The 25111-nt window shown below is 39.3% G+C and overlaps 1 protein-coding gene across 4 annotated transcripts in view; it reads right to left on the reverse strand.

Moving 5' to 3' along the window:
• The window catches only part of ERC2 (ELKS/RAB6-interacting/CAST family member 2), an 847094-nt gene that overhangs the window by 802076 nt on the left and 19907 nt on the right, over window positions 1–25111 (reverse strand). For all 4 annotated transcript variants that reach the window (XM_054694730.1, XM_037501575.2, XM_054694735.1 and 1 more), the window contains exon 2: window positions 8898–9690. In XM_054694730.1, the coding sequence (XP_054550705.1) occupies window positions 8898–9554 (657 nt within the window). In that variant the 5' untranslated portion in view covers window positions 9555–9690. The remainder of the gene's footprint in view (window positions 1–8897; window positions 9691–25111) is intronic.

The following is a 25111-nucleotide window of genomic DNA, read 5'->3' on the forward strand; positions in this document are numbered from 1 at the left end:
CATCACAAAGTAAAAGAATTGAGTGCAGAGAATCAAGAAAAATTAAGATATAGTAATAATCCAATTAACTCAGGGTTTCTCTTATATCTGTTGGCATTCTTGGCCAGATAATGTGAGAGGATATCCTACATACCGGATTATGTTTAAAAGCAGCCTGGTTGTCTACCCACCAGATCCTAGAAGCATGCCCCACCCAGTTACACAATTAAAAATGTCTCCAGATATTGTCAAAGTCCTTGAAAGATGGAATTGCTTCTGGTTGAGAACCACTCAATGTATGATGATCAATGATCAATGTATCTAGCCAAATAAGACAGTATAAACCCAGCCATGGGTTTATATGATGAGAAATAGTTGCCTCAGTCTTTACTTCTCTCCATTACTTTCCTACCAAAATACAAAATGGCTGCACATCCCTTCCAAGATAAAATCAAATGTTGGCTTCACAGAGCAACAGAGCAGAAACTGAGCATGCCAGAATTCTGTTTGTCAGACAGCCCCAAATCTTGGCTGCATGCCCACACTCTGCCTAAAACCTACTTCCCAAACTTTTGAAAATGCTTTCCACAGCTTTCAGAACCTGACCTTTGGAGCAGCTTTATCTATATATGTGTGTGAAATAGATTTACAATTTTCTATATTCCTGCAAAGCCAAACCACTTATTGCATCCAAATGCCAACTGGGGGTGGTGGGAATTTGCACACAGATGTCAGTGGACTCCAAAACAACAACACAAGAGCTCCACCTGCAACTAATTATAGAAGCTGAAATTGCACTCTGGCCAGAAGAGGCCAGGTTCAGCACCCACCCCGTCTGCTTTGGCTGATAAAATCACTGTTACTTTTCTCCTGTCAACATAGACTTGCTTCTTAAAGTTCTCTGAGGATGTCGTCTATGGGGAATTTTATGAGGCAGAGAATGTTTTAGGGGTGACCACTCCCTCTTCCTTCTCTTTCCAGAACTTGGTTTCAATAAGTACCTTTGGCATAAGTAAGATTAAAATAATATCCTCATTGAAATATTCCAATATGTTTTTTGGGGGGTGATTGTGTGTTGTTGCTATTCTATAGCCAAAATAATGTGATTCAGGGAGAAAATGGAAGATGGAAGACATTTAGCTCTCCCAAGGTCCAGCATACAGGAATGTTTATTTTCCTACAACTGGCCAAGTCTTTCATAAGAAAACCTGGGAATAAAAAAATCTGTAAGGCTACTAATGCAGTGCACATGGCTGATTCTCAGGCTGACTGCAAGAGATTACAGAGGCAAAAAAAACAGCTGACATCTGTGACAAAGATGTATAGTTCACTTCAAATCTTTCTCCTATATTCTAGCAAACAATCAACTGTTGGCTCCATGCCATCTCATCTATCTTCAGAACCAAAGGAAGTTTTCACCTACCCATGAAAGGCATTTAAAATTGTGGTTTCAGTCTAAGTAGGTCATTGCCTAAGTCTGGACCAAAGTTTTTCCACATTTCTGGAAAGGTAGACAAAAGCTATAGTTCTCTGAAGAGCTAAGGCTCCAAGACTTTTTCAAGAGGAGGAAGATGGACATTTTTTTGGCTCAAGATTCAGTATTTCTAGTTATGTTGTGCTGCTAAACTAGTTTATGTTACCTAGTTCTAAATCCAACTGCCAATGTAACTTTGGGAAAGCACAGACACTCACACTTCAACTCAGAGTAAAAAATGAAAAAATTTGTTACAGTTTTTTCATAGACATGACAGATGATTGGTTTCTTAAGTTCTCAGATCTCTTGACATGACTTATAAACCGTTAACATTCAGAGGAAGAGGGTGCCTAAAAGCAACTCACATCAGTGCAGGAGATATCTGGTTTTGTCCTTGGGCATCTCTTTGCCCTTCTTCTCAGTTCCTTTAGACACTTGCTCCTCTCACAATTCCTGCAGTTCTAATAGGGTCACCAGTCACATGACCCTATTAATAATCCCTCTACACGTACCTGTCCCTACCTGCCACAAGTAGTCACCAAGTCCTGATGGCAGGACATGACCAAGATAGGACCAAAGTCTTTCCATAAGTTTTCCAAATGGGAAGTGAAGACATAGGGATCCCTTAACCCTTCAGTCTGGGGCAAGACTGCTCACCACATAAAGAAGAAAATGAGGCTTCTTCTAGAGACAAAGGCAGACACTGAGAATCAAAGATGAAGGAATGAGGAGAGAAAAAGTCCTCTTATAGTTTGAGACCCTTGATCCAGTCAACCCCAAACTCCATCCCTGAGTCGTTTTGTAATTCCATTACATTACAGGAATTAATGAATTTGCTTTTTTTTCACTAGTTTTCATGTCACTACTTTGGATTATTGCCCAATACAAATAGCAAGTCAATTTTTTTATTCTAATATATAAGGTCCTTCAAGATCTCATTTCACCTCATTAAAATGTACCTTTTCTTTTGGCACTCAAGGCAGGAAGAAGAAGAAGGAACATTGCTGGTGACATTTATCCCTTTTATCAGAAAAACAAAAGTTCTTGCAGTAACTTCCAGGTTTCTACTTGGATTTCATTAGAGATATTGAAGAAAAGACAGCACAGCCTGAACTGAGCCATTCATCAGGCACCATGAGGACCCTTTGCCCAAACTGACTGTGATCATCTGTCTCCACAGTTCTTAAACTTCCACGTCTCACCTCCAGAGGTTCTCCTGAAGCAGCCTTTCCCAAGGATGGCTTCAGTACCTTTAGTTCTAAGAATATTCAATCTGTGACAGATGGAATTAGTGTGTGTGTTTGTGTGTTTTGTTTGTTTGTTTCACTTCCTTTCTGTTTTGGCAAGGAATGGAGATCCCTGACCTCACCCTCTAGACCACATAGCATGATTTAGGCAATTGATTGTTAGTGGATATGATACAAGCAGAGATTTTAAATATATTTGTGTGGTTTCATGGGCTATATGAAATACTCAGAAATAAAAAAAAAAGAGAGAGAGAGAGATGAACTCCTGCTATTTGCAACAACATAGGTGGAACTGGAGAGAACTGTGCTAAGCAAAATAAGTCAGAGAAAGACAAATACCAGATGGTGTCACTTATATGTGGAATATAGAGAAATATAACAAATGGCGAGTCAAAACCAAACCAATAATAAACTCTTAACATCTGCCTATAAATCTGAGGCAACCAGAAGGGGAGGTTGGTAGGGTGAGAGAAGGGGAGGGAAGGGCCCCTCTGGAATGTGCGAGAGGGCTGTTGGGGCACTAGTGGTAGACAGGGTATGAAAGTATACATTTGTAGAGGTTTGAACCTATAATCCCTGGGGCAGATACAAAGATGTAAATCTACTTTACCTCAATAAATATAATTTGGGAAAAAATAAAAAATAAATAAAAATCAGGATGCTTTGTATTACAATTGTCAAAGAAATAAATAAAAGAATGTTTCTGAAAGAGTTGAATGACCACTGTTGAAATGGCTCTGCAGGAATTCAAATAAAAGAAATAATAATGATGAAGAAAACGTGAAATTGTAATCTATCTCAGCCTTTTCAAGTTCCAGGCTCAAAATAAGAATCAATAAATCATATGATGAAAGTAGTCAAAAACTCATATTATATTGATTTAGATTATTTCCTCTTGTGTTATGCCAGAAATAGAAATTATCATATAACCATTGCTTAAAAGCTGTAATAATCCCCAGACAGGTTTACTTACACTTCTTAGGTTATATTTCCCAATGACCTTGTCCCACTTCTGCACACACAAGATGGGTAAATATTACATCTAGTACAATCTCCCAGTGTGTGATGCTATTTATATTCTTGCAGATCCTTGGCTAGCCAAGCACAACCTAGGAAAATGTCTAAAAATTGCTTTGTGTACATCTAATTTGGGAAAAAATCCATTAAAAAAGCAAAGTCAATAATTGCACAAAATACCCAGGCACATGAGAAGTCAATAACTATGCACCAAGCTGCAAGATTTAAACCTTAGACTTTTTTAAAAAAAAATGTACTACCATGTTCTTTCTCTCTATTCTTCATCACACAGGTAAGTAGAATGGAGTAGTAAAGAAATCAAAACCATACAGTCTTTTAGAGAAAATTGGGACAATTTATTTCCCTATAGTTACATTCTCTCCCCTCCAACATTCACCCCAAGCCCACCAGCAATGAATATAATAAGGGGGCAACCTCAGGTGACACATGAACACCCATTCCCAATCTTTTCTCATTACCTCTCCCCAAATCAGTCTATAGGTGTGACACTGAGAGCATGGACTATGAGTTCACGCAGTTTCAAAGAATTAGCTGTCTACAGTGCTTTGCCCCACTTTTTTTTTCTATTCAAGAAAGTACAGAATGAAGCAGAAAGTTCTTCATCCATGCACTCTGGTTTATACAAACAAGTCAATGATTCCAAATGTCAGTACTGTCACCCTTAGCAATCTCAAGTGGATTGCTATTCAGATTGATCTGCATGACTGAGAAGTAGGGCCTTGGGGAGAACCTGGGGGTTGGCAGTTAAGAGAGGATCTAGGGTGGACTCTCCATCCAGCAACCTGAGTTGTACATAAAGAATTTGACCACAGCCACTTAGCAACTAGCTCCAAATTCCCAAATATTGCTGGACTTCCTATAAAACAGGGAGAGTATTCACCCACCCTTCGATCTGGAGTTGGGTTCAGCTCCCTCATACACAACCTCTAGGACTTCAAAGTCTACTGCAAGGATTTGATGAGTGGAAGACCTCTACAACACTGCACATAAAAGGGAAAGGTATGTGCTAGTGAACAATGAATTCACGAAACTGTGATTTCATATATGAGTGTTCTAGCTTCCTCACCTCCACCCTATAATGAAACTACTTCCCATTTTCTATACATATAGTACAATTCAGATTGTTTTTAGATCATCTGAATTTAGTTAGTGAAATTCTAATTACCCAAATACCCTCTGATAGAACTACATTTGTAAATGCCATCTCTGGTTGATAAGAAATCACAATCAAGTACCCCTTATCGGGCCTCCCCAGTGGCAGAACGGTTGAGCTCTGGGTTGCGAAGCTGCCCGCAGCTTCTGCAGCACCGGTTTGATCCCCGGCCGCCACTGGGCGAGGGTCCCACATGGCGCACAGACCTCTCCTGCCACCCGCTGCTCCCCTCAGCAGTGTACTTCGTCATTCTGTCTGCTCTGTTCTCCCCTCTGACTCTGGTGAATTCTCTCACCCTCCCGCGCTTCTGACTGTACCCAGTGCTTGTATAAATAAATAAATAAAATCTTTAAAAAAAAATTATTTAAAAAAAAAAAACAAAACGTATCCCTTATCTCTTTTACATTCTTTTCCTCCATAGAATAAAAAGTTTCCAAGATTTCTCCTCTAAATGGAAACTGTAGCAAGTAATTGGTAGAGACACTAAATAGCACAAAAGAACATTTCTAGGAAAAATAAATTCCTAATTAAAAATAAAAATCCTTCTTAAACCATATTCTTAACCATTATCTTAAAACTAGTCATTTTAAAATCTAACATACAGAAGTAGCAACTTTTTGTTGCTATGCATATCTCAGTGTTCTATGTATATCTCAGTGTTCAATGATCAGATGAGACAATAGTGAACACAAAGTTAAGAGGATGCTGAGGATCTGAGCGTCTGAGAATGCTGACATGAAATAGACGAGACTTAAAGTACAGGGCCTCCCTGGTGGCGCAAGGAATTAATTCACAGCACTATGAAGCTATCCACAGCCACTGCAGCATGAGTTTGATCCCCGGCCAGCCAAGGAGCTACCCACATGGCCCAGCAGACCTCTCCTGTCTCACCTGCTGCTCCCCTCAGCAGTGTATTTCAGTCAATCTGCCTGTTCTGTTCCCCACTCTGGTGAGTCCTCTCACCTCTCCCCACTCTGGCCTGTACCCCAGTTCTTGTATGCATAAATAAATAAATCTTTTTTAAAAATAAAAAAGACTTAAAGTCCAAAGCTGTCACTAACCGGTATGTGAACTTGGGCAAGCTTCTTTTTCTCTCTACACTTATTTTGCATCTGTAAAATGAGAAAAAGTCTAGCACCTACTGAAGCTAATTTATGCAAACACTAAATAAGACAATGTACACAGTTCTAAGAACAATGCCTAGCACTGTGCAAGCCCCCAAAAGATGGCTACTGGTTGAGTAATAATAGAAATAGCAGCAACACCAGAATTCTGAATTGTTCCCAGTTTATTTCACCTAGACCCACTTTTTGACAAATATTAACTCCCTCTTCCCAAGTAGAAATGTGTAGTGCTCCCTTATACTTTACTCTCCTCTTTCCTGGAAAGAGGAGAAGACTACATGTCCCAACCCCTTGCCATTGTGTCACCTCTGGTCCGAGGCATTGAGGAATCAATGTGCCATCTCCAGGCAATCTCTTCCACTGCTGCTGCAACTCTTGAAGACATGCATCAAGATTCCAAAGCCTGGACCCTGAGTCACAGTCTGGAGGAGAGCTGCCCTGAAAAGTCATTAAACCTGCTTCTGACTTCTGGTGAACAAAAACTATATCTCTGTTATGTTTAACCTCTGAGATTTGAAGTTTGTTGATAACTACAACAGTATCTACTCTATCCTGACCAACAGGTGCCAATATATACCCCTAAAAAAGATTCTGGCATACTTCCAAAGGGGGAAGGAGAGATACTTCAATTTTTTTAATGATTTGCTTTTTGTCATTCTTTATGTTCTATACTTTGAAATACCACTTCATATTGCAAGTAAACTGACTTTTCAAACTCTCCATGCTTCTTCTTCCTCTTACATTTTTTAACCTAAAAAAAGGCAAATAATTAAATTTTACTTATATTTAATATACAGATTAATACTGGATCTTTCAATGGGTCACATGTCACATAGCCGTATGCACACACAGTACCCAAAGTTGCCCGTGATCACAGTAGGCTCCAGAACAAAGAAGGGGCCATGGCAGCACCCTCGAATCTTCCGTTTTTCTGACCTAAGGCAATATGGGGCAGTTTAGTAGAATTGGATTAGTCACTTTATTTTGAAGTAACCATCATAAATTGGACAAGGAATTTAAAATATTATTATTAAGAATCAAAAGGTTTTGTGTGTAATTAAAATTTACCTCAATATATTATATATATTTACTCAATATATTAATTCTTTATGAATTACACAGCATGCAATTTATAAACAAATATATATGTATAAAGTAGGATTCTGTGCTCAAAAAAATAATGATAGAAGGTGAGACAAATAATTTCGGAGCTGACAGTTTAAAGAACAGCTTTCAAACTTTTTGTCTCTGCTTGCATAGTTCCTAAACTGATTTTACTATTTCCAAAAACAACTAAAAAAGGAAGAAAACCAGTACAGAACTGGGAAATGCACATAGTAATAACAGGTTCACAGGACTTCATGAACTAGCAAAGTCAGAAAAAAAGCAGAAACGATAGTGAAGATCATTAATTTGATTTAGGAGTGGAGAACAAAGCTTTCTGTTCCAACTAAAAATCATATTTCCATATCTGAAAACCAGCAAAGTCTCTGTAATCTAATCAAAGGGATAAGGTGATTGCTTTCCACACGTACAAGGAGAGTGAAGAGCAGATTCTCAGACAGATCACAAATGCTTCCACAGGCCCTTGGACTCCAAATGGGATGGTAGTCAGGGAAACAGATGGGAGGTCAACAGATGACCCCAAGAAAGGCAGAGAGCTTCATTAGGCCAACAGCAAGACCAATTACTGGAGAATCACTAGTTCAGCCAAGTTACAATTATCTCAAATTTATACAGAGAGTTAAGTGATAGCTGTGAACTTTTTCAGCCAAATGGCACTGCATTCTCTTTGCCCCATATTGTAGCACTTATTTCACTACCAATAAGAAGTGAAGTTGGGCTTTAAAGCCAGGCCTGTCTGACTCCAAATCCCTTCTGAAGTAAAAGCAACATAAAACTAAGCCTCACAGAAGAGATAGGACTTGAAAATAGAGACTGGCTAGGACTGGAAGGGAAAAGGGAGGAAGAAGAGGTGCTAAGTAGGCAACCAGTGGAAAACAGAGAGGAAAGGCATGGGGCTGGATACCCTGAATGTGTGCAGGAATTACCAAATGGTAGCACAGATAGCATAGGAGAGGGACAGGAAGATGGCACAAAATATGGCTGGACAGGCTGGCTCAGGCCTTCCAGTAGAAGTGCTGTAAACTCAAATCATTCTGGAGGCAATGAGTAATTACTAAAGACTTTAAAGCAAAATAGCATAACTGTAAATAGACACTGGAAAAAACTAATCTTGCTAAGGTATGAAAGATGGATCAAAGAAGTAAAAAGGTACTTTGCTCACAGTAGATGCACATAGATTAATAAAGAAGGAAGAAAGGCCCGGTTAAAATTTATTGTATTTCTCTAAAATAATTTCACACAGTCCCATTTCACACAGTCCCACTTAATACTGTTCACTTTGCTATTTTGAGAACAAACTTGACTCATTCTGAAAGGAAATAAAGTTACTGATGCTTTAAAAAAAAATCAATTTACCAGTCAAATATGGCCCTCTAAATGTTGCTGTTAAAGTGTCTACTCTTACAACAACAACAAAAAAAAACACCTTCTTCTATTCAGAGGAAAGCACATCTGAGCCACTATTGTGACTGCTGAAAAAAAAGAAAACAAAATTAATCAAGTATAAAAGTTAGGCAATGAGGATTGAGTCCCCCTCCCTGCAACAATGTGAAAGGTTGTTGGAAAGTAAAGAGATCTTGAGTTTAACCTCCTATTTCCTATGCCCTCTCACAGTCTCCCAGTGAAATATACACTAAGCCATAGATTCCTTGATGATGCCAAACTTCCTTCTGCACAGGTCATTGTACCATCTGCAAAGCATCAAGAATTCAATAAGAACCCAAGGTTGAAAAACAATGAGATGAATCATAATCTACCTGATTTTCTTCATGGGAAACCCTCATCTGCTCCTTGAGGACAGACATCCGGGCTGCTTCTTCTTTCCTCAAGACTCTCTCCTTCTTGAGTTCAGGACTCCAGAAGGTCTTGATACTGTTCATGGAAGATCCCAACTTGCTATCCTTGATGTCTAGCTCTTTCCGGAGGAGGTCATTCTCTCTCTGAAGTTCCTTGAGCTGGGCTTGAAGGTCTAACATTGTGCTATCCCTTACCTGCCTCAACATGGAGGGTACCTGGTGGTGGTGATGATGGGATGAGCTGGTCAGACCGCCATGTTGATCCGTGTATGAAAGGACATCTGTGTGAGAAAGTCCAGCTGAAGCAATATTGGGACTACTTCCCATGGCTGTGACACGGCCTCCATATACTGCTCGATTTGTGGCCCTTCCCAGAGTCATGGTGCCCTTTGGATAAGTTGTTGAAGCCACCCCTTCATGATCACTCAGATACATAGGTCCAGAAGTAGCATAGGCTGCATTAAGGGACTGAATATTTTCCATGGACAGAGTTTTGCCTGTTCCTCCACCTCCCCCACTACTTGTTCGTCTGTGACCCAAACGAGGAGACCTTGGCAAACGAGGAGATCTAGAAGGGCTCCCCTCCAGATTGGTGATTGTTCTTGCACTTCCATACATTTTTCTTCTATTATGAAGTGCTACTGAAGAGAAGGAATGTTATATTCAGTTGGGGATTAAGCCAATATTTCCACTGTTGGCCAGAATTTTCACTGCATTCCTTTCAGTCTATCCCAGAAAGCGACTAGTCAGAGATCTGAAAAATAAGAAAAAGGGTAATTAGAAAAGAAGCTTCTTTAGAACTTTGACTAAAACTACAATGTATTTTTTAAGACAGATTATAGACTGATGATGATGGATGGATGGATAGATAAAGACAGACAGATGCATGTTCAGTTAAAGGCTGACCCCAAAACTTTATATACTACATGATTCTACATGCAACATTTTATAAATTCTGCTCACCCTACTCCCAAGCAGGTCAAAATTTCTTAGAGAAAATTTCTTAGAGCTCCTTTTTCCTTTGTAAATCAAAGTTCTGCATTTTTTAGTTGTACTAGGTGACAGTCAGAACCTCCAAAATATTCACCACAGAACTTCTCACCAAAGGGACTTTGGAGAGACCTGATGGTGGTGAAGGTGACTAATCCATCACAGTCCTGTTTAAGTTCATAACTTTTCTCAAAACTCTAGACAGTTTACCACCAATCAACTAGGATTGATGTGTACATCAGACCCTACTGGCCGTCTTGCAGCTAGAAGAAAAAGAGGTGGTTCGACCAAAAAGATTCCTAAATGCAATCATCAGAGAAAAATGGCAGCCCAAGGCCTCCTTGGTGGTTCAGTGGGGTGGGACGCAAACTATGGGGCTGTCTGCAGCCACTGCAGCACGAATTCCATCCCTGGCTGGCCAGGGAGCTACCCACATGGTGCAGCAGACCTCTCCTGACTCGCCCACTGCTCTCCTCAGCAGTATATTCAGTCTGTCTGCCTGTTCTGTTCCCTACTTTGTCTCTGGTGAATCCGCTCACTCTCCACACCTCTGGACTGTATCCCAGTTCTTGTATACATAAACAAATAAATCTTTAAAAAATATGACAGACCAGTCTTTTCCTCCTTTCACATGAATGTTCCTGATAGCCATTCTATACCTGTTCAACCAGCAGTTGGCCCCAAATGCATGAGCAAGTTCAGCTGAGATCCACTAAGCCCCACGCACTCCCAACACATTTTAGTGTGTCAGTGATGTTTTGTGGTTGGTTGTTCTGCAATATTACTGGGCCGACATATTCACTCATGCATTTCCTTTTTTGTAGACTCAATTCTAGTTAGGTTATCTGTCACTTACATCCTGAAGAGTCCTCAGAGATAATACGAAGAACTATGTTCCATAAAGGCTTCTCTTTCCCTAACTAAACAGAGAAAGCCTTCACTTTCCCTGTTTCTAACTAAAGAAATTAACTTCAAATGTTTACATTGCCACAGCTTAATTTTGATTCACTTGGAAATATACAAAAATCATTATTTATCTATTTTTTTGCATGAATAATCTTATCTGTAAAAGAAAAGGTGAATCAACAGTTCCAACAATAGGAATTCAGTTACATAAATGACAGAGACAGACAGACAATGGAATAATCGACCGTTACATGAATATTTAATGATATAGAAAGATGTTTGTGACAAACTAGTGGGAGCAGAATAAAAAACATTTATGGTTTACTCACATGGTAAAACATATATACACACACATATTTGCAGAAAATATTGGAACAACACACATCAAAATGTTAACAGTGGCGGGATTCCAAGGGGTTTTCATTTGCATGCTTCTTGTATGTTCTAATTCTATAAAGAACTATTGTCTTTTTAGTTTCTATGTCATTTATTTCTGGTCTGTTCTTCATCTTTTTCTTCCTTTACTACTAACTTTGGTCTTAGTTTATTCTTCCTTTTCCAGTTCCTTGAGGTGTAAGGCTGGGCTATTTGAGATCTCTCTTTTTTCCTAATGTACGTATTTATTACTTTAGCTTAAGGAATCTCTTTCCTCCTATAATTCCAGTAGCTAAATGAATTTGTTCTCACCTGTGTTTAGAATCCAGAAATCTAGGACCTAGCTGATTCACCACTACAGAGCTGTGTCCACAGAAAAAGAGATGAAATCTAACTTGTCCTTTTCTGTTCCTCCTTTTGTGTCTAGAGGCAGACACTTTGGAAGTATCTAGCTACGTCTGAGGTTCCATTCCAAATGTTACAAAATTTATGTCCACACAGTTTGAAATTTCAGTGATTTAGCCAACCCAGTCAGCCTAGGTTTTAGAGAACTGCAACAACCAAATGAAAAGTGTTTTTGTTCCTTTTGAAAATACATATACACACAAACACACATAACATGATTAAAAGATGTGCTAACTTGTTTGAAATAATGTTCATTTATTGAAAGAGCAATACATGTTCACAATACAATGGCCCACAGTTGCATTGGGTTCTTCTTTTCTAGATTTAATATCCAGTTTATATTAGTGCCATAGAACGAATTGAGAAGCTTTCTATATTCATATGTTCTGGAACATATGAAACTTGCATAATATGAGACATCTCTATTTCAGAAATGTTTAGTAGGACACACACATAAAACCTAGTGGCTTGGTTGTTGATTCTCTTTTCATTTTTTACTATGTTTACTTATGTATTCAGGTTTGCTCCCAATTTTGTATTAGTAACTATTAAACTGTTTCTCCAGAAACACTCTATTTCATCTAGAATTTTTCATCCTATTGGTAGCTTTTTTAAAAATTGCCTCCAGTTATATCTCTCATTCCAAATGTCTGTATTTTTCTGTTTCTCTTGATGGCAATATAACAAAAGTTGTCTCAATTTTTAGTGTTTTAAAGATGCAGTTTTTGGTTTTATTGATACATTTACTACATTTTGTCTTCCATTTCATCAGCATTTCTTTAGCCTTAATAATAATTTCTACTTCTTTTGTGTTTATGTATTTCTGTCTTTTTTTGCATTAAATGTTCACTTATCTTCAATCATATTTTCTGATGAATGCATGTAAGATTATGCACATTGGCTACAAAGTCTAGTATTGAGTGTACTAAATATTTTTTTGTAAATAACTTCTTATTTTCTCTTGAAATTTATATCTATCCCAGAAATTATTATTTTTTTAAAGATTTATTTATTTTTATACAAGAACCAGGGTACAGGCCAGATGCGCGGGAGGTGAGAGGATTCACCAGAGACAGAGCGGGGAACAGAACAGGCAGACTGACGAAATACACTGCTGAGGGGAGCAGTGGGAGAGACAGGAGAGGTCTGCTGTGCCATGTGGGATTCTTGATGGCCCGCCTGGGATCGAACCCGCGCTGCAGAGGCTGCGGAGAGGTTCACAGTGTGGGCGCTCAATCGCCTGCGCCACCAGGGAGGCCCTATCCCAGAAATTATTCAGGATATGTTTAAATGTCAAAATAGGTGAAAATTTTTGGATGAAACTTTGTAGCTCTAACTTCATAGCATTGGCATTGTGGAATATAATACATTTGTTTTCTAATCTCAGAATTTTATAAACACTTTCTAATTGGCCAAATAAATAATCACTTTTCTTGAATAGCAAAACATCTAATAAATGGCTATAAAAAAATTTTAAACAGATATCTGTAAAGAATGAAAATAAAGTAGTCTCAATCCTATCACTCATAAGACAACCTTTATTTTTTTTTTAAAGATTTCTTTTATTTATACAAGGACCAGAGTACAGGCCAGATATGCGGGCGGGTGAGAGGATTCACCAGAGACAGAGCTGGGAACGGAACAGGCAGACAACCTTTATTAACAACTTTCTGATGTTGCTTAAAATTCCTTTTAGGTGTATGTTATGTGTGCATATATATATATATATATATATATATCCACGTATATATGCTATATATATATATATATAAAACATTAGACAAAATTAGTGCTATATTCTATATAGTCTTATGTTCTTCTTTTCCCTCAATGTTTTATTATTAAGATCTTCTGCTTTTTCCACTTCACATTAATGCCACAAAATATTTTTATAAAAAATATTTTTTAATAACCACCACGAGTCTCCAAAGATGACCTCACAATTCCTCACAATTGTCTCTCCTTGTATCAAGAAATGGATTCTAGGGCCTCCCTGGTGGTGCAAGGGATTGGGTCTCAGTGCTATGAAGCTACTGGTAGCCACTGCAGCACGAGTTCAATCCCCAGCCAGGGAGCTGACTCACATGGCATGGCAGACCTCTCCTGCCTGGTCCGCTACTCCCCTCAGCAGTGTATTTCAGCATATCCACGTTTTCTGCTCCCCACTCTGTCTCTGGTGAATTCTCTTGCCTCCCCCTCCGCACCTCTGGCCTGCATCCCAGCTCTTGTATGCAAAATAAATAAATCTTTTTTTAAAAAAAGAAAGAAATGGATTCTATTTCCCTTCTCGTTGAATTTTGGCTGCCCTTGATTAACAGATGCTGTAGAAGTGACATGTTTCTAGCTGGGTCTGGCCCTAAAGAGACTGGCAGCTGCTCATTTCTGTTCTCTTAAAATCCAGTTGCCATGACAAATAGAAGTTTAAGCCACTAGGGAAAAAGAAGCCACAAAAAGGGCCTCCCCGGTGGAGCAGTGGTTGAGCGCTGGGCTGTGAAGCTGCCCGCAGCCTCTGCAGCGCTGGTTCAATTCCCGGCCACAGGCGAGGGGCCCACATGGCACGCAGACCTCTCCTGCCATGCCCGCTGCTCCCCTCAGCAGTGTACTTCATCAGTCTGCCTGTTCTGCTCCCCGCTCTGGCTCTGGTGAATCCTCTCACCCTCCCTCGCTTCTGACTGTACCCAGTGCTTGTATAAATAAATAAATAAATCTTAAAAAAAAAAAAAAGCCACAAAGAAATACCCTAACAGATGAGCCATCACCTGAAGAGAGAGACCCCAAGGAGGAAAACCAAAGTATCTAAGTCAACAGCCAACATCAAGACATGAGTGTGGTGAGATATGTCATCTTGCACCTTCCAGTCCAGGCCAGATGTCTGGAACCAGTCCCCATAAGTGACAGCCAACATTGTGTGTAACAGAAGAACACCCAAGCAACCCAAAGAGTGGTGAAGAAAAATCACTTATTGTTTAAAGCCTTCTGAGTTTGACAGCATTTTGGTTATTATTATTATTTGCAGTAAAAGAACTGAAACAATCACTTAATATATCACAGAATGGTTATATACTTATTTATTCAACCAATCACCTAATCTGTGATACTTAGGTTATTTCTTTTTGAGATGGAAATATCATTGATATTCTGATAAATCTTTGTATACAATTCTTACTACTTCCTTAAGAGCTAGTTGTAGAGGGCATCCCCAGTGGCACAGCGGTTGAGCACTGGGTTGCGAAGCTGCCCACAGCCTCTGCAGAGCCAGTTCGATCCCCAGCCACTGGGCGAGGATCCCACATGGTGCACAGACCTCTCCTGCTGCCCACTGCTTCCCTCAGCAGTGTACTTCATCAGTCTGCCTGCTCTGCTCTCTGCTCTGACTCTGGTGAATTTTCTCACCCTCCCGCGCTTCTGACTGTACCCAGTGTTTGTATAAATAAATAAATAAATCTTTAAAAAAAATAGATAGTTATAAAAATAGATTTATATGGTCAAAATATAGAGGTTCTTGATGCCCACTATCAACCCCCCCAGAAATGTGGAAATAATTTAAATACACACCCTTTCCCTTTGTTATTTCCCCCCCACAACCCCAACTCATTTCTCCTAACACATTCTAGAAGCTACCATCTCCTCCTGAGGTTACTAAATACTTGAATTACACAACTCAGGAACACAGCACTGCATATTAAGTAAACACATTTTAAGAAGTATTTATAAGGGCTTCCCTGGTGGTGCAAGGGGTTAAGACGCAACCTATGAAGCAGTCCACAGACACTGCAGCACAAGTTCGATACCCGGCCAGGGAGCTACCGACATAGCACAGCAGACCTCTCCTGGCTCACCTGCTGCTCCCCTCAGCAGTGTATTTCAATCAATCTGCCTGTTCTGCTCCCCACTCTGTCTCTGGTGAATGCTCTCACCCCTCCCCCCACACACACACACCTCTGGCCTGTACCTCAGTTCCTGTATGCATAAATAAATAAATCTTTTTTAAAAATGAAGCATTTATTAAATGTGAATATTGTGCTTACACCAGTTCTGCTTTAGGCCAATGCTTCCTCAGCAGTTTGGCCAATGTTCAGATAAATAAGGCCAAAGGCTTTTGATTCTGTCCCAAGACATCTCAGAGACTTTAGGATACTAATGTGTATTGTGACTATTCCAATGTTAAGTATGTAATGTAGTTTTTCCCAAATGTATTTCATAAAAAAGCCCGTTTCCTTTCAGAATACCAGAAAACATTTCACTGAGCATTCAAATTTATTTGTGTAATATATATTTTTTAAGTATCAGTTTAATTCTCAGTGCTGAGTGCTAAGGATAAGCAGTGATTGAGACAGACACTGACTGTGTGTATGGGAGGTTTGCCCACTAGAATACACTTTTCAGGCAGAGCTTTCTTCATCTTCATACCATAGGGTTTAAGGGGAAGATGGTTACAGGAATGAGGCATAGCTTTAAGGGAAGGAACATGAATTAACCCAAAAGAATCAGAATTGACCACTAACAGGAAGGTAGAGAAGATCAAAATAATTACAGCTTAGAGTTTTCACCCTACTAGGACAGCAAAAAAATGTGATTCTATATTTATTTTTTCAACACTCAATAAAGAAGTCAGAATGCCACAAGGAACACAGGTCAGTTGTGGCTAGTCTAAGAAACTGAGCAGAGGTTAGTGTTGCTTACTCCAGGATCACACCAAACAAGGGGCATTAAGAACAATTCCAGAGTGGGCGGAGCAACATGGCGGCGAGGAGACGCTGCGAGTAAGATCTCCCATTAAAAAAAGTTAATAGGGAGGAAAAGCGGCAGGTTCCAGTGAGAACTGGGACACGGAAGATAAACGGGTGACGCCAGCGAACTGCCCGAAGAAGAAAGTGGCCATAAAAGAGGACTAGAAGGGAGGGAAGCGCAGAACCCTGCTCCCCTCCCCCGCCCACAGAGGCGGCACTCTCCGACCGGCAGAGAGGAGGAAAACAACAAACCAAAACGGCCAACAAGAAAAACGGACACAGCAAGCGGGACTGTGAGTGGAAAGGAACTATTGCAGCCACCACACCCCGTGAACGGGAGCTGAGGCGAACCCTGCAGGATCCGCCGCGGAGGTGAGCTCCAGGCGCCATTAAAGAGAGCCCCGCCCCCCAGGAGGAGACCAGCACCAGCACACAGCCCCGGCCGCCCGGCTGCTTGAAACTGACAGATGACTCCTGGAAGAACCAGAGGGGAACAGAGAAGCCCACCCAAGATGCCGGCCAGTCCCAACAACACAGTGTCCCAACGCATACGGCAAATTAGAAAACAGACAGTAGGGAGGAGAAGAACCACACGCAACCTAGCAACTCTCCAGAGAAAAAGCACACCACAAAAAGAAAGCCAGCCCCCAGATTGCAAAGACAATAACTTGGAAGAATTTCTGAGCCTTCCAGAAAGAGAATTTAAAATTGCCGTGATTAAAAAACTGACAGAAGTCATAAAGGAAAACAATGATAAGGGAAAAATAATCAACGATCAGAAGAATGCAATTGAGTCCCTAGAGAGGGAAAACAATGGTCAGAAGAAAGAAATTGAGTCCCTAAAGAGGGAAGTAAAAGAAATGCAGGAGATCAAAGAATTAATGGAAGAACTAAAGAATTCTGGGAAAAGCAATGAAAGCAGAATAGATGAAATGGAAGAACGAATAAGTACTCTTGAAGACACAGAAATAAAAAGAACCAAAACAGAAAAGGAAAGAGAAGTACGAAGGAAAAAGAACGAAGAAAGACTTCGGGAACTATCTGACTCCATGAGGAAAGGAAATATAAGAGTTATAGGAATACCAGAAGGAGAGGAGAGAGATGTAGGAACAGAGAAAATATTCAAAGAGATAATTGAAGAGAACTTCCCAAATGTGAAGAAGGAGCTGAAAATTGATATACAAGAAGCAAGAAGAACACCAAACTTCCACGACGAAAGGAAACATACAGCAAGACACATAATAGTAAAGCTCCCAAGAATCCAGGACAAGGAAAAAATAATGAAGCTGGCAAGAGGGAAGAAACAGATAACATTCAAAGGAAAACCAATCAGGCTGACATCAGACTTCTCCGAAGAAACACTACGGGCAAGGAGAGAGTGGAGGGACATAGTCAACAGACTCCAAGAAAACAGATGCCAACCAAGAATACTCTATCCCGCAAAGCTCTCCTTCCTCTTTGAAGAAAGAATATGGACCTTCCCAGACAAACAGAAACTCCGGAATTTCATTGCAACTAAACCCCCACTCCAAAAAATACTACAAGGAGTCCTAAAGCCAGAACCTCAGAGGGACGAATAACAATGAAAGAAGGCCAAAAAAAAAAAAAAGTTATTAAAAGAATAAATAAATAAAATCAAAGGAAAGACAAACACAATGGCAAATACAGATGTTAACATATCAATATTAACTCTAAATGTAAATGGACTAAACTCTTCAATAAAAAGACACAGAGTGGCAGCCTGGATTAAGAAACAAAACCCAACCTTTTGCTGTCTCCAGGAAACACATTTAGCTACAAAAGATAAAAATAGGCTCAAAGTTAAAGGATGGAAAACAATCCTACAAGCAAATGGACCAAAAAAGAAAGCAGGAACAGCTATACTTATATCAGATAAAACAGATTTCAAACTCAAAAAGATAAAAAGAGACCCCAATGGTCACTACATTATGATCAAGGGGACAATACTTCAAGAAGAAATAACACTCATTAACATATACTCACCAAACGAAGGAGCACCAAAATATATCAGACAACTGTTGTCCTCTCTGAAAACAGACATCAGAGAAAACACATACGTAGTGGGAGACTTCAACACACCACTATCAACAATGGATAGATCAACAAGACAAAAAATAAGTAAAGAAACCAAAGCTCTAAATAAGGACCTAGAGCAATTAGGCTTAACAGACATCTATAGAACACTAAACCCCAAAAAAACGGAGTACACATTTTTCTCAAGCGCACACGGATCATTCTCCAGGATCGATCACATACTGGGGCACAAGACAAACATCAACAGATACACCAAGATTGAAATCATATCAACCATCTTTTCTGACCATGAAGGCATCAAACTAGAAATAAACCATAAAAAGAAGGCAAGGAACTTTCCTACCTCATGGAGATTAAAAACCACACTACTGGAAGACCATTGGACTAATGAGGAGATCAAAGAAGAAATTAAAAAATTTTTTGAATTGAACGACAAGGAGGACACTAATATCCTAAATGTATGGGATGCAGCAAAAGCAGTAATAAGAGGAAAATATATAGCAATAGAAGCTCACATCAAGAAACAAGAAAGAACGCAAAGAAACAACCTAATCTCGAAGCTCAAAGATCTAGAAAAAGAACAACAAAAAAACCCCAAAACCAGTAGAAGAAAAGAAATAATAAAAACCAAAGCAGAAATAAATGAAATTGAAACTAAAAAAACAATCCAAAAGATCAATGAAACCAAGAGCTGGTTTTTTGAAAAAATCAATAAAATAGACAAACCCCTAGCCAGGCTCACAAAGGAAAAAAGGGAGAAAGCACAAATAAACAGGATCATCAATGAAAGAGGAGAAATCACAACGGACACAGCAGAAATCAAAAGAATAATCAGTAACTACTATGAACAGTTATATGGAAACAAGTTTAACAATCTAGAGGAGATGGACAAATTCCTACAACTCTACAATCACCCAAAGCTAGATAAAGAAGAAATAGAACACCTAAACAGACCAATTACAATTAGCGAAATTGAAATGGTAATAAAAAACCTCCCCAAAAACAAAAGCCCAGGACCTGATGGATTTACAAATGAATTCTACCAAACATTCAGAGACGAATTAGTGCCTATCCTTCACAAACTCTTCCAAAAAATTGAGAAGGAAGGGACAATACCAAACACGTTTTATGAAGCCAACATTACACTAATACCAAAACCGAACAAGGACAACACAAAAAGGAAAACTACAGGCCAATCTCCCTAATGAACACTGATGCAAAAATCCTCAATAAAATTTTAGCTATCAGAATCCAACAATGTATCCATAAGATAATTCACCACGACCAAGTTGGATTCATTCCAGGGGCACAAGGATGGTTTAACATCCGAAAATCAATCAACGTTATCCAACACATCAACAAAAAGAAATATAAAAACCATATGATAATATCAATAGATGCTGAGAAAGCTTTCGACAAAGTGCAACACCCATTCATGATAAAAGCCCTTGAAATTCTGGGGATACAAGGAACATACCTCAACATCATAAAGGCCATCTATGACAAGCCAACAGCCAGTATCATTCTCAATGGTGAAAAGCTGAAAGCAATTCCATTAAGATCTGGAACAAGACAAGGATGTCCACTCTCACCATTGCTTTTCAATATAATACTGGAAGTCCTAGCCAGGGCAATAAGACAAGAGAAAGACATCCAAGGAATCCAAATAGGAAAAGAAGAAGTCAAACTACCACTATTTGCAGACGATATGATATTATACATAGAGAACCCCAAAAACTCCACAGGAAAGCTAATTCAACTCATCAATCAGTTCAGTAAAGTGGCAGGATACAAAATCAACACGCAAAAGTCAGTAGCCTTCCTATACACAAACAATAAATCTGAAGAAGAAGAAATCAAAAAGACCATCCCTTTTGTTATTGAAACAAAAAAAATCAAATATTTGGGAATAAATCTAACAAAAGAGGTAAAGGACCTATACAAAGAAAACTATAAAACACTGTTAAAAGAAATAGAAGAAGACACAAAGAAATGGAGAGACATCCCCTGCTCATGGATTGGAAGAATAAACATTATTAAAATGGCCATCCTACCAAAAGCAATATACAGATTCAATGCTATTCCAATCAAAATTTCAATGTCATTCTTCAAAGAAATAGAACAATTATTGATGAAATTCATATGGAATCACCAAAAACCCCGAATAGCCAAAGCTCTCCTGAAAAAAAAAGAAGGGAATGGAGGCATCAGACTCCCAGACTTCAAACTATACTACAAAGCCATAATCATCAAAACTGCATGGTATTGGAACAAGAACAGACATACAGACCAATGGAATCGAATAGAAAATCCAGAAATAAACCCACAGATTTATGGTCAACTAATCTTTGACAAAGGAGCAAAGAATATGCATTGGAGCAAAGAAAGTTTGTTCAATAAATGGTGCTGGGAAAACTGGGTCGCTACATGCAAAAGAATGAAGCTTGACCACCACCTCACACCATACACAAAAATCAACTCAAAATGGATTAAAGAACTAGACATAAGACCTGAAACCATAAAATATATAGAAGGAAATATAGGCGAAACACTACGTGATTTGCACATCAAAGACATCTTTACAGACACATCACCCAAAGCAGTGATAGTGAAGGCAAAGATAAACAGCTGGGACTACATCAAATTAAAGAGCTTTTGCACAGCAAAAGAGACAATAACAAAAACAAAGAGAAACCCCACCAACTGGGAGAACATTTTTGCACCCAACACTAATGATAAAGGACTGATCACAAAAATCTGCAAAGAGCTGATGAGACTCAACAACAACAAAGAAAATAATCCAGTCAAAAAATGGGCAGAAGAGCTTAAAAGAAACTTCTCTGAAGAGGAAATGCAAATGGCCAACAGGCATATGAAAAAATGTTCAACATCACTTGTCATCAGGGAAATGCAAATCAAAACTACCATGAGATACCATCTTACACCAGTGAGAATGGCACATATTAAAAAAACTAGCAACAACAAATGTTGGCGAGGGTGTGGAGAAAAAGGAACTCTTCTGCACTTTTGGTGGGAGTGCAAACTGGTCCAACCACTGTGGAAAACTGTATGGAGATTTCTGGACCTACTAAACATAGAGCTTCCATATGATCCAGCAATTCCACTCCTAGGTATTTACCCAAAGGACACAGAAACATCAATTCCAAAGAGCACCTGCACTCCTATGTTTATAGCAGCACTGTTTACAATAGCTAAGCTTTGGAAACAACCCAAATGCTCAAAAATAGATGACTGGATCAAGAAGATGTGGTACATATACACCATGGAATATTACTCAGCATTCAAAAAAGATAAACACATGCAATTTGCAGCAACATGGATGGCGCTGGAAGGGATCATGCTCAGCGAAATAAGCCAAAAAAAAAGAAAAATACCGGATGGTCTCACTCATAGCAGGAATCTAGAAAACTTAAATAAGGGACCAGGAAAATGAATAACTATAAGAAAGTGAAAATCAAAATCAACAAAAAACTATGAACCAGAGACACTTTTAGGGGGGCGGGGGTGGGAGGGGAGGGATTAGGGTCAGAATGGGGGGGCTGCAATTGTATGGGGAATATAACAATAAAATTTATTAAAAAAAAAAAAAAGAACAATTCCAACAAAAGCAAATGAAATAGGAACTTCAGAGAATCTCAAAGTGGTGACAGAATAATTTTGTCACCACTATTCATGATATACTGTAATTCTTAACAGTAAATTTTAATTAGCAAATTTAATTTAGTAAATTTTGATTAGGTACTTCGTTTGGGAAGTAGTCTCTTCCACCAAATTTACAAAGAGCAGGGCTGGTTTCCTGGGACAATTTCACCCTGTAAGTTGCCAGACATGGGGTGGCATCGAAGTCACAGAGGGCAGAGGCCCCGTGGACAAGGTAAGCCAAAGGCGATTTCCCATGGCTGTCACGTCCTCCTCAGTCTCATGATTCCTGAGTTTTACTGAGTCACTCACCCCCACCCCCAGCTGTGTTTAAGTTTCCTGAAATATTTTTAGGTACTTGTTTTGACACTCAGGCTTTTTTTGGTTGTCGGTCTCCTAATTCTCATCTATCCTGATTTCTTTTCTTTTTTTTTTTTAGTTCTGTAAATTGAATCACTAAGAAAGAGCAAGAAATTCAACATAATTCAACTATCAATAATGTAATAATGTCTTCTATTTCTCATTGCTGAATGCCAGAAAACCATTTCTAAACTCTTTCACCCACCTATAAATGCATTATAGGAAATAAGTTAGCCGTCAAGCTCTTATTGTTTTAAATACTATTACAAAGTCAAGATCAGCTCAATCATTGAGCTTTCTGGTAAACTCATAAAAACTCCAGCCATGCTTACATATTTGTAATGAACAACCCTAAGAAGGATAAATTATTAAATAGATCAAACTGTGCACAGAAGCAGACAAATGTTCCTGAATACGACGCCAAGGAAATTAATCGTGCAATACCTTCAAAGTCCAAGGGTAGTTCCATTTAAGATGCAAACACAATATAAAATCAAATGGTTTTATGAACCTATAAGAATGCCTTCTCAAATTGCAGGTAGATTCATAAATAAAACATATACTCATCCACTCACTCTCTTAAAAGGTTTAAGGACTCCTGAACTATAAACTGGGGTTTAGGGGGAAGGTGGAATCTCGATTCCTGGCTACCTCAAGTATCTCAGACTGTCATAGTCTAGAATGGTCTATTTTAAGACAAAAGCACTTCCTGCTATGTGCTCTAAATTAGGTTAAGTTTATTTCCACAGATCTCAGCCTCAGCCCATCACCTGAGTCTGCTGACAGACCGTGTGAGCTGAGATCATCTGTATCTCCCAAGATTTAGTCCAACTTAAAATATCCTTTTCTTTTCTTATCTGCATCCCTAACTTTGTGAAAAATGTTGTGTCACAGTCTACAGTTAATTCTAAAACCTTTCTAGGGGAAGAGATGCTGGAGAGCAGTTCTCAAGCAAAAAATGACTATCCAGGACCCAGATGCAGCCCACAGTTGTGCTGCATATGACTCGCAGGGTGTTCTTTAGAGTTCTGATCCAGTTGCCAACATAGAGAGAAACAGATACTTCACATTAAAATCTAGATTCTGGCTTCTTCTGAAAACTATGAAGACTGACTACATAAGACCTACTTTTCCCTACAAGGCACTGACTAATTAGAGCTGACCAGGAGCTGCCCCCTTAAGAGAACACAAGCCCCCCAATCTGCCAGTCTTCTCCACTTCCTATTGCCTTATACTCAATCTGAAGCCTACTTGCCATGCTTATCCCTACAAATGATTCTGCTACTTCTATCCAGAAAAAAATCTTCATTAACCATCCATCTCAAGTTCATTATCAAATTCTATCATCTCTATCTCCAAAATTTCTCAATCTGTTTCCATTTCAACTGTTACCACCTATTGCACCAACATTACTTGCTTAAGCTATCCCATAGTCCCTAAAACATCTCCCCTTTTCTATTCTTGCACCACTCTATTCCTCACACATCATTCAAACTATTTTAAGGAATAGTTATGATCACAAAATATCTCTCCTTACTCACTTAAAGCCTTCAAAGTTTCCCAAACCTCTTTGGACAAAGACCAAAATCCTACCCAGGGTCTGATACCCTACGGGATCTGGCCACTTCTAACAGCTCCAGCCTCTGGCTGTGCCCTCTCCTTCACTGCCTCCGCCCAGGTCTGCTCTCTCTCTCAAATGCTTCCAGTTCCTTCTTGCTTCAGAGCCTTCCATGTGCTTTTTTCTTTACAGAGCTAATTCATTGTTTAGGTTATAGCAGCCAATAGCATGTGTCTATTTGGCCTACCCATCCAAGTTAAATCTCATGGCTATGTTGTCTCAAGACAAAATACTTTTTTTATGTTATTTTTTAAATAAGAAAAGCTGGCTTTATCTGCCCTATAAGAGTCAGCTGAGTGGTTCTTTTGATGAGGCTACATGGAGGTGATTAGATAGCCTGGTAAAGGTATGAGAAAACCTTTGGTAATCCAATCAGGATTGCCTCTCCTCATATCCCTGGTTTGCAAAGATAAACTATGAAGGACAGTAATCTATTTGCACAGAGGATTGCAGAGTCGTAGGGGAGGAAAATCACTGAGTCCAGTCACGATACCCTGATTTAAGTGAGAGCTGTGGGAGGAGATGAACATGGCTGCCAATAAGACTACAGTTACTAGAAATAAAGTAGTTATTTTAACTTAAGAGGGAGTTCAGGCTAGTGATTGGGATTCAAGAGAAGTAACCAGTTGTGGAGAAGTCTGTCAAGACAAAGCATGTGAGTGAGGTGGGGAGCTCCAGGGGACCCCACCGTGCTGCATGGAGCCTCTGCAGTGTAGCATACCTCATGTGGAGGTCCTTATATCGTAGGCAGAGTTCCCCACAAGCAGACACTGAGATAGTAAGACGCAGATGTTCCACTTAGAAGGTAATTCCAGGAAGCACTAAGGGCAAAACTTGGCACTAAGACAAGAAGTAAAAGAAGTCAACATGGCGGGTATTTTCAAGTATTTCTGACATGAGCAGCTGTGAGTGCTGTGGAAGCTCTGAAAGACAGTGTAGATCTGCCTTGTAATTACCCCGCCAAGATGGCAAGGCACCAATTCATCAATGGCAGAGGGAGCTATTCCCTTGGTACTTCCAGCGTTTACCATATGGAGGCAACCAAGGAAAAAGTCTCATGTTCTAATACAGGCCAT

Source organism: Talpa occidentalis, unplaced genomic scaffold, assembly GCF_014898055.3.
Source record: "Talpa occidentalis isolate TD23 unplaced genomic scaffold, MPIMG_talOcc4v2.1 talOcc4.10, whole genome shotgun sequence".
In the NCBI taxonomy this organism is placed as follows: Eukaryota; Metazoa; Chordata; class Mammalia; order Eulipotyphla; family Talpidae; genus Talpa; species Talpa occidentalis.